Source organism: Terrapene carolina, unplaced genomic scaffold (genome assembly GCF_002925995.2).
Source record: "Terrapene carolina triunguis isolate 2854851 unplaced genomic scaffold, T_m_triunguis-2.0 Scaffold136, whole genome shotgun sequence".
Taxonomy (NCBI): Eukaryota; Metazoa; Chordata; order Testudines; family Emydidae; genus Terrapene; species Terrapene triunguis.
In genome coordinates, this window is record NW_020664487.1 from 8,301,427 (window position 1) to 8,312,588 (window position 11,162).

At 42.2% G+C, this 11,162-nt stretch overlaps 1 protein-coding gene across 2 annotated transcripts in view; it reads right to left on the reverse strand.

The window, feature by feature from the left end:
• The window catches only part of YTHDC1 (YTH domain containing 1), a 31,528-nt gene that overhangs the window by 19,684 nt on the left and 682 nt on the right, over nt 1-11,162 (reverse strand). For both annotated transcript variants that reach the window (XM_026653345.2, XM_026653344.2), the window contains exons 2-5: nt 3,386-3,487; nt 2,467-2,795; nt 1,978-2,332; nt 369-458 (exon numbers count right to left, since the gene is read on the reverse strand). In XM_026653345.2, the coding sequence (XP_026509130.1) occupies nt 369-458; nt 1,978-2,332; nt 2,467-2,795; nt 3,386-3,487 (876 nt within the window). The remainder of the gene's footprint in view (nt 1-368; nt 459-1,977; nt 2,333-2,466; nt 2,796-3,385; nt 3,488-11,162) is intronic.

An 11,162-nucleotide genomic window follows, 5' to 3' on the forward strand; every position in this document is an offset into this window, starting at 1 on the left:
CAAATTATTCCTCCTGGCGCGCACCCACACACACAAAAATACTGCTCAATGTGCACGAGTGTTTTGTTTTAGTTTTTTGGGTTGTTTTGGTTGTTTTTTGTTTGAACAGTTTCCTACTCAGAAAACTAGTCACTGAATCATCATCTTCCAAGTTTTTTTAAAGTGAAAATTCCACTTAAGCAACAGAATAGCATTAAAGTAACAAGAAAGCCTACTTCCCCAAAATTATCCACACAGAACATGCCAAAAGTCAATACAAAATTAACAATTAAAATATTAAGCTGCATACCCCACAAATTTCTACAGTGTTCACATTTCAAGATTTGATACAAGTCAGCATGACAGGCAGTAAAAGGAAAAAAAAATACCTGCATATGATTCTGATGCAGAACTTCCACTTCTATCAAAAACAATTGGAGAGATACCTCTAGCTCTCTTCCTTTCCTTCTTTTTCTCATCTAAAAATCCCAAAACAAAGATAAGCAGTACTGTAAATATCACACATGGAAGACAAGAATGGAAGGAAAGTACTGGCAACAGATAAGTGTGATTTGTGATAACTACAAGGATATATGGTTCTAACAAGATTTAGGTTTCTGTCCTAAGGCCCCTCCTTCCCAAATATCATGTACAATAATTTACCCTAATTTTCAAACTTGTAGTTCATGAGGGAAAGGTAAACAGCAAGAAATCTGCAAGTTCCATACAAAGTTTAAGATGCAGAAGTGATTCACTAGGTTTGGGGCTGCTTTAGTTCTTCTCTCCAATGCTTTAGAAATTTGCAGTGACACCAAATAGGAAAATTGTGTTGTGACCAGTGACACTGCTCCTGAATGCTACTCTCTGTATCTGAAAGCTCAGAAAAGTGATAGAAGTAATAATAAATAAATAAATAAAAAAACCACTGGGGAACATTGTCAATAGGTCTCTTTTCCCCTAAAAGTTAAATTATACCTCAAACTTTTTTCTTGGGGAAGAAAAAATTACTACAGCTTCTTTTATTTTTTAGGCTGTTCTCACTCTCTAACTCCAAATATCAACACTGGCACCTGTGTCTAAATTAGTCAGGAGGACCAGCTATGAAGTCCTCAAATAAGGAAGCTAGCGTGACAGGAACCTTTTTTAACAAGATTGTAAGCATGCTTCTCATCAAAACCAAACAACAATAAAGAAATGCCATCAAGTGATCTCTCCATTGAGCCAAATTATATTATATGATCTTTTTCAAGATTTCATCCAATCTTCCAAGTTAGTCTATACCAAAAGAATCAAGTAATCAATAAATTTAGCAACACCCCAGAAAAAGGGCTTCATTGATTCTTAAATTCTGAGAGGAATTTAATATTCCTGAAAATTAAACACTAGCAGAAAAAGCGAGAACCAGGCATGGTGCAGGCAGTTGCCATGCAATTTTCTTAAGTCCCTATTTCCCCTATTATTCTGATCCTGGACTCCTCCTCATTCCAAGTTGTGTGGTGTTCTCTCAAATGAATGAGAACGCTAAATGCATTTTTACCAAGACCCAGCCATGCTATCTCTCTCTCACCTTTGGAGAAATTGCTAAGGCAATAGCCTCAATATTCCACCCAGCCACACATCTTGATTTATATTGAACTTCTTGCCATCAACTTTAAAAGATAAATCATAAGCGAATCTATATAAGAAGTGTCAAGTAGTACTGACTGCAGAAGCTTTAAGTGTTAAAATAGCAAAGCCAAATCCACTTCATCTACAGCAATTTGATCCTAGTATAGTGGAAAGTCATTATTTCCAGGCAAGCCTTAGTACTAATGTTCCATTATACTGTCTTGCTGTAAAAATTCACATAAAAAAAAAATAAAAATCACCTGATGACCAAAGTCAAAGCTAATCCTCACTAGCACAAGCCAAAAAGAAGTAGTCAATCTTGAAATATCAGTAGATTGAAAACAAATAAGAAAAATCAGATATCAAGTAGTATAAGAAGCAGCAATCTACCTGAAGCATCCGAGCCGGAACCAGATCTGACTGACCCATCTGTGAAGGATGCGGATTCAGAATCAGAATCACTGGCTTCACTTCGTGTGTCATAGTCATTTCCTTCCTTTTGATCTCTCTCATCTTGTTCATATTCTTCTTCCTCCTCCTCCCCCTCTTCTTCTACCTCTTCATCCTCCTCCCCTTCATCATCTTCCTCTTCTTCCATTCCTTCCTCCTCATTTTCTGTGTTTCCTTGCTCAGAGGAACCGCTGCTGCCAGTCTCATGTTCTGAGCCATATTCCTCAGAGTTCACCTCTTCTTTAGAAGAATGGCTGGATCTGCTCAGTCTTCTATCTACGTCGTGCCTAATTCTCTGATGTTCAAAGAGAAAATCAATCAGCAGTCATAGAACACATTGTCTGGATGCACAAAGTGCCTTAAGAGAATGCACCTTATAAAAGCCTCAAACAATTGTTTTATTTCTAAGGCTGCAATAACTTTTACTACCTCAGAGCCATCTGGTGTGGAAGACTTTGCCCTCCTGTCAACATCTCTTTTCCTCATGCAAGTCTTTTCAAGTTGTCCTTTATATGGTTCCCTTGAACTGCTGCTTGACATACGGGTCTTTCGATCATCTGGGCGCTTGTTTCTATCAGACCTCTGATATTCCTCATTCTTGTACTCCGACAGTGGCTTTCCTTTTGTACTCACCATTCTTTTATTATTGCTAACTGATGAGCTAGGTGGCTTTGGAATCATTTGCCTTGATGAATGCATAGAAGGCTTCTGTCTTTTGCTTTCAGCACTTTCCATCCTGTCACTTTTTCTTTTTGACCCTTAAATAAAGACCAATAGAGACCAAGTTCAAAGTTATTTTACACATCAGATTAGACGACTTTTTTTTACGTTTGATAATATTTCTCCTTAAAATCAGCTTTACTGTCTTGACGTTTCAGTTCCAAAGCACTCTTAAAAATAATTATCCTTTCAAGATTATAGCATTTTACAAATATTAAGTCCTTAACCTCCCAGTCACATTCACGTTTTCCATAGTGAGAGACGGAGAAACTGATGCTGAAAGGTTAAGTGACAAGCCCAAGGCCAAACAAGTTACTAGCAGAGCTGGGACTGGAAAAGAAGACTTCCTTGTTCCTACTCCTGTATTCAGTTTACTAGACCAAAAAATAATTGTATGATATCAGCAGAAAACCCAGATTCACTGTGATCTTCAGCTAAAGAGAAGCCCTACTTTATTATGTTTGTCCAAAAGGTCAGAGATTACATTATAACGCAGTTGCACAAAAACCGTTTGGGATTCCATTACCGGGGGTATGAACATTGTCACCTTGTAGACTTTAATCATCCTGCACTGTAAAATTTTGCTGTCTACTTTTTAGCAAGGTATCTGAGTAGTAAAGCCACATACCCTTTTTCTCATTTTTATCTTGCTCACTATCAGGATTATACAGCTCATCATCTTGGTCTGGAGCATCAGTCAAAATGTCATCCAGAACATTCAGTTCACCATCTGAAAATAATGTACATACATTACAAATATTATTGACAATAATCCATTTTGAAGAAATTCTCTGAAAGTGTTTGTAACCAGCATTAGTTTTTATAATGTCATTAAATTTACGAATGCATTAACACAGCAATGAAACTTTACAGCTTTTCAATTTCCTTCTTGACTTTAGCTTCAAGTGTCAACAAAATTCAACCTGAGAGTGTTGCAAGGTGAGAGCATCAACCTTTATGAGGGTCAAAGTCCAGCTCACTTTTGTGATAGGGTCTCTGCCAAAGAGAGGGATTATGGGACTTGCAGTCCAAATGTCATGGGAACTGCATGCTGCCATCAAAGCACGCGAATAACAAAAATTCCAGACCAAGGAAAGCAGCAAAGGGAGATGACAGAACTTAATGATTCTGTCAAGAAGACTGGGGAAAGGCAGGAGGGCTCATCTTGTCAAAGGAAAAGTGCTTAAAGGGAAACACATGCAAAAGAAGCCTGGCAAGGAGCCAAAGGCCTGTTTGAGAGCCCTACGTGAAGAGGAGTAAAACCCTGCAAGAGAAGGAAGTGTCTATTCAGACTCTGATGATGCTCTGGTCACAATTTTGAACTCCATTAGCCAGGGGTCACTGACACCAGAGGCTTCTCTACCAGGAATACAGCCTTTCGCATGTGAAAGTTCTACAGGAACTAAGCAAGAAGGGAGGCTGTCTGAACAGAGTGAGACTAACAAAGTATCAAGGGGTCACTGGGAGCTGGGGGTAAGTTCCCAGCATGCAACTTTCTCTATCCCATAATTCACACTTTTATTTTAAAGAGAGATCCCACAAACCCACATGGCACTGTCCACCCTCTGACTGCAGGATGAAGTCTGCACAGCTCTGTATAGTCTCATGAATGTTGCAAATACAGGAGGCATTATCCTCCAGTATTATCAGAGATGCAGGAAGAACCACAACAATGGGGGACATGATGATTTTTTCGAGGACAGACTGCTGATGGACATAGTGAAAAACAATTCAAGGCTGTTGGTGGCATTCATGAAGCAGCTGCAGACGGCGGAGCACCAATTCTGGGCCCAAGAAATGAGCACTGACTGGTGGGATCACATCACAATGAAGGTTTGGGATGACTAGAAGTAGCTGCAGAACTCTAGGATGCAAAAAGGCCATATTCCTGGATCTGTGCGCAGAGCTCACCTCTCCAGTGGATGGACAACAAATGAGACAGTTCGGAAGCGAGTGATGATTGCACTATGAAAGCTTGCAATGCCTGATTAATAATTTCCCACTGACCAGCAGCACAGAGTTGGAAAATCCTCAGTGGGGGCGGTTTTCATACAACTGTGTAGGGCCATTAATCATGTCCTGCTATGCAGGTCTGTGACTCTCCGTAATGTGCAGGACGTCATGGTTGAATTTGCAGCAATGAGGCTGCTGAACTGTGGTGGGACAAACAAACGGCATGCCTACCCCTGTTTTGGCACCACCACCTTGCCACAGAGTACATCAACAGAAAGGGCTTCTTTTCTGTAGTTTTGCAAGTCTTGGTGGATCACCTGGGATGTTTCACTGATATCGGTGTGGGCTGGTCAGGGAAGGTGCATGATGCTTGCAACTTTAAGAACACAGGACTGTTCAGAAAGCTGCAAGCAGGGACATTCTTTCCTGACTGGTGGATTACCACTGGTGATGTTGAAATACCAGCAGTAATCCTGGGGGACCCAGCATACCACATACTCCTCTGGCTCCTGAAGCCATATACCAGCCACCTTGACAACACCAAAGAAAGATTCAACTACCAGCTCAGCAGGTGCTGAATGACAGTTGTGCTTTTGAAGGCATGTTGGTGTTAGTTTATTCACTGCGATCCAATCTTGTGAGAGAAATACCCCAATAGTGATAGCTGCCTGTTGTGTCCTGCATAATATTTGTGAGTTTGTAGTGCGATATGACAGACTGTGCTCTACGTAGCCCTGAAATTCTGGGGCCTGTTAAGAATTGTGTAGTGCTTGCTGTACATTTACACCCCTGTCATCCAATGAATTATTCTGATCTCCTCTACCTTTATACACTATCACACTTTCACTGAGACTATGAATTATGCGGTGCTTGCTGTACATTTACACATGACTAGGGTGTTTTCTTGAACCTAAGAGATCTGTGGTGCTGTACACTTACAAGTATTGAGTGCTCTGAGTACTGCTATACATTCTGCAGAACATGTGGTGAACGAATAAAGATGAGTTTATCTTCAAAAACAAATTTACTGACTAACCAAAGCAGTGAAAAAAGTGCTAAAAAGGACAATACAATACAAACTTCCCACATAAATTAACCAAATGCAGCTTTATATTTAGAATGGCAAACAATTTTTGTCCATTTCAGTGCAGAAATGCAGTCAATTTTAGCGACACATACACAAACCAGTGCCTTGAATGCAACAGTAAGTGACAGACATCCCTGTTGCCTGCCCTGCATCCGAAAGTATCTGGAAATTACTTGCCTCTTTCCCTCGGCAGTATAAAACTTTATAGAGGTCTTTGCCAGAAAGGACTAGATTTGCTGTACAGTAACTCCTCACTTAACGTTGTAGTTATGTTCCTGAAAAATGCAACTTTAAGTGAAATGATGTTAAACGAATCCAATTTTCCCATAAGATTTAATGTAAATGCGGGGGGTTAGGTTCCAAGGAAATTTTTTGGGGGCAGACAAAAGGCATTATACCGTATACTGTACAGTACTGTAAGGTACTGTGGTTTGGAAGTGCCCCTGGCTTACCTCACACAGGCACAGCCCGCTGCAGGCAAGGACACTAGGAAGCACCTTCCCAGCAGCAGCTTCCCCGGAGAAGAACAGGCGCCGACTTTGCCGGGGGATGCTCCAGGCCCGCCTCTTCCTGTCCCAGCTCCACTCCAGCCCCACCTCTTCCTACCCCCACTCCACCCCCGCTCCTTCCCCCCACCCCCAAAGTCCTAAGCGCTGCCAAACAGCTGTTTGGCGGGAGGGAAGCACTGGGAGGGAGGGGGAGGAGGCAGAGAAGAGTAACTTGTGCAATGCTCCCTTCTAAAGTCGTTGCTCTTCCACAGAATCTTACAAGCAGTGGACAGAGCAGGCAGCCAAACGACCTTATAAGGGAGCATTGCACAACTTTAAACGAGCATGTTCCCTAATTGAGCAGCGATGTAACTTTGAAACAACGTTAAGTGGGAGTGAGGAGTTACTGTACTCACTCATCATCAGGAAGATACTGAGTGCATTCTTGCAGGAAATGGTCTGGGGAAGGTTTTGGGGAAAGACCCTAGAGTCCTACCAAATAATGCTGAAGACTCCTGTGTTTGAGGCAATCAGGCGCCAAGCAGAATCAGAAGGACCCTACTCTCCAAAACTAGCCTGTGTGCCTGTTTCAGAAGATTCTGAACTGCACAATAATCAGAGGTTTTGCTGCTTAGGGTTAAGGGGCTTGCAACTCTCCCATTTTTGAGGAAAAAGAAGCCACACATTCTGATTCTGTCCTTACCGGACGTGTTTGAATCCAAACTCATTAGTATAAGCACTTGCCCTCTAGGGTGGGGGGGGGGGGGAGAAGGAGAGGAAAATATAGTCTAGCTTTTGCTATAGTATTTGAGACACCCTTTTGCCAAAGAAGCTCCCCATGTCACACAGCAGGTCCCCAAGCTCTAGTGAGTCTAGTTACTGAGTATTCAAGTCTGACAGAAGCAGACACTTGTATCTGTAGGCACCTAAGCCCAAGGCTGATGTTCTTGCTGCTGTTACCAACAAATGACATCAGAACCACATACCTGGTTGTGTAAGTGCTCATAAAATCTGCCAGAATTCTTTGTGCTTTTCCACAACAGTACAAGCCCTCTTCCATAGCTTGAGCTGAGCTTTGTCCAGAAAGGACAGGTAGTTTGCAACAAAATCTGTTGTCACTGTAGCCCAACAAAATATTTTTCCAGGGACATCTTAATTCTCAGTCTAGGGAAGCCAAGCAGCAAGTCTCAAATCTTATCCCCGGCCATAGCGCACTACCATCAGGCTTGTGGTGAAGCAGCAGCATTCCCAAACAAGTTGTATTTTTGCTTACGTCGCTTTAGCAATATCCACAGTGGAGTAACGGTGCTATCACAACTCCTTCACCAACTGGCTCAGAACTGGGTGCAGGGATATTGCAAACTTAAAGGGTAATTGTTCCAGTTAGATCTTTCAGGAAACCCCCAGGGCTGGACAGGAACCAAATTATAATTGGTGACTTTAGTCATCTATTCTAAAATGTGTGGAAAGGTTGATCTTCCAGGTGGGTTCCTTGTCTTTTTCCTCTGTGGATGTACATTTGGTTCTGAATCGCCAGTTTCCCGAACAGCCAAAGAGCACTTCTTCTGTTCAACGGAGCTCCCCAACCCACCGATTACATGGTGCTACCTCAATGTGTATGTGCATGAGGGATAGCCAGCACTGCCAAAGCAAGTGGTGACACGAGCTGACCTGGTTACTACAAGTAGTACCAGTGATAAGAATCACCACTAGCTCAGGTTGCATTAAGACATGTTTCAGATTCTCCTATGGCACCAAGCTTTCAACCAGCCCTAGTACAGGCCACTGCTTTGAAGCCCTGAGAACGGTTAAAAAAGTGCATAATGCAATCAAAGCAATCTACATAAATCACATAATGAGCCAACAATAGCTCTAGCTATTGTCTCCTAGGATATGCAAGCTCCCCCACCACATGCAACTCTGCTATTCAGACAGTGATTGCTGCAGGCCTTGTATGTAGTAACTGGTAGGCAGAGAATGAGCAGTAATGGTTGTAAGTTGGGATATAACCCTTTTGGTGTTTGACTAGGGGTATATCTACACTACAAACTATGTTGACCTAAGTTACATCGACATACAGCCACCACAATTATGAAGTCGCTTTTGCAGGTCCACGCTACGTTCCGTGTGTCGGTGGTGCACGTCCTAACCAGGAGTGCTTGCACCAATTTAACTGTTCGTGTGGGGCATCCTGTGATGGCTTCTGAAAGCCAGCAACACTCAATGCAAGCAACGCATTGACTGACATTGTGTCTACCTAAGCGCTACTGCTTCTCGAGTTATTAAGTCGGCATAGGAGAAAGTTACATTGGCAGAAGCAAGATTTTAGTGTAGACATTTACAGATTTAGGTCGCTGTAAACTGCCCTGCGTCAACCTAACTCTGTAATGTAGACCAGGGCTAAGGCTTGTTTTTGACACATTCAGATCTGTTATGCTCAACCAGTACACAATCCAGATTTCAGAGCGGTAGCCATGTTAGTCTGTATCAGCAAAAACAAGGAGGAGTCCTTGTGGCACCTTAGAGACTAACAAATTTATTTGGGCATAAGCTTTTGTGGGCTAGGAGCCACAAGGACTCGTTTTTACAATCCAGATTAAATAGCTCCTCCCAGTGTTAGTGGAACTGAACATACCACCCATAACAGAATTTGTATCTGCTATGAGTATTTTCAGAGCATCAGACTTATAACCACCAGTGCTATTATTACAGTATACCCATGCATGACTTGCAGCTTAAAGACCTAGTTAAACTAATATACTTATTTAAAAATAATTCTTACGTATGTTACCCACTGTGTACAAGAGTATTAAAACTAGAAAAAAAACCATCAACATGTTTGCTTTTTGCTCAGCACTGAACAGTAAAAAATGAAATTTATCAATCAATTTTCCTTTTCACTTATCATAGATTTGCTGTAACATTTGGTTTGCAAATACTATGGGGAATTTATAAAAGCTAGTATTTACAATTCCTAAACCGGGGGAATATATTAACCTGGCAATGTAACTTTTTACATACCATATCAGCAAGTACACATGCACATGGCAGTAAGCATCATCAGAGCACTAGGAACTATCATATTGCAGTATTGGTTCCAAAAGGCAGAGAAGCAGACAGACACCAGAGGAGATGGCACGACTGGAGACAAAGCTCACAATTCCCTTTTGATGTTTGAATGTGATGTATTAAGTAGTACTAACATGCACATATAGCTACGGACTCATTGTCATTATCATCACTATGTATAGCCATGCTCATCCTTTGAGCAACACTAAGAAAGTTAGAAAGAGAAAAGGCTGGTTTGAGTACGCAGCTAATTCTGCCAACCACAGGACTGTTCACTTTGGTATACTGCTTATAGGAAAACCCCCAAGAGTTACAAACACCAAAATTATGAACTGATCAGTCAACCACCTCATTTAGAACCAGAAGTACACAATCAGGCAGCAGCAGAGACAAAAACAAACAAAAAAAAAACAAGTATAGTACAGTACTGTGTTAAGCACTCATGGAAAATAAAGGGAAAATTTAAAAATAAAGATTTGATAAAGTAAGGAAACTGATTCTGTGCTTGTTTCATTTAAATTAAGATGGTTCAAAGCAGCATTTTTCTTCTGCATAGTAAAGTTTCAAAGCTGTATTAAGTTACTGTTTAGTTGTAAATTTTTGAAATAACCAAATTAATGTTTTGTTCAGCGTTATGGACATTTCAGGGTTAGGAACAACCTCCATTCCCAAATTGTTCATAACTCTGACGTTCTACTGTACTACTTTGGACATCTCAAACTGTACTCAGCCAATCTAAGCAATGTAATACTTTGGCCTAACTTCGGTGGTTGGGTTTAAGTGTGTGGGTGCTGTTGGTGGCCTGTGATATACAGGACATGAGACTAGATCAGGGATTCTCAAACGGGGTCACGAGGTTATTACCCGGAGGTCATGAGCTGTCAGTCCTGTGCCTGGCGGAGTCATGAAATGTCAGCCCCCATTAAATTAAAAAACCCTATTTTAATTTATAAGCGGGGGGGGGGGTCATCACGCTCCGAGGCTTGCTGTTTGAAAGGGGCCCTCGCCGCTACAAGACGTTTGAGAACCACTGTACTAGATGATCTGGTGGTCTCAAACGCTGTAGACTCTACTGAGGCCTCTACCGTTTCCTTGATATTTAGTCCATTTCCCCCCCTTTCCGTTATTCCAGACTATTACTCTGTGGTGCTGCACATCACCTTGAGAAGAGCTACAAAATTTATAAATATAAGACGTCATCTCTAAGCTGTTACATGAAGGGGCCTCACAGCAGCTACAGCTCCTACCTTGGAATCTGTGCACACAGAAACCCCACTAGAGTAAAAGGGAGCCTTAAACAAGGGCATGCGGAGCAATGGCTGCCCCCCCACCCCACCCTCAAGGCATCACTGCATGATGGGGTAATCTGACGTGCATACAATACAAATAAATGGTACAAAGCTTAAAGTAGTGGCTATTCCCACCTCAGGGCAGTAACACGTTAGTCTAATCGAGCAAATTATGTATACAGCCCACCCAAGAGTTTCACAGATGGATCTACATCCAGTCCCTTCATCCCTAGAATAAGGTTCACACTTCAGAAAAAAAATTATGAACGATTTTTGTAATTATTTTAATTTAGTCTGGTAAAACCAAAATGAAAATCTCCCCTCCCCTCCCACCGCAGCTGACACCCCCCCTGTAAGCCAGTCCCACCGTATCCCCTCCATCTTCCACAGGACAGCTGAGCCCCCCAGCCAGTCCCCCCACCTCCCCCGTAGGGCAGCCCCCCCCGCAGCCAGTCCCCCCACCTCCCCTCCGCCCCCACAGGGCAGACCCCCCCCAGCCAGTCCCACCGCATCTCCTCC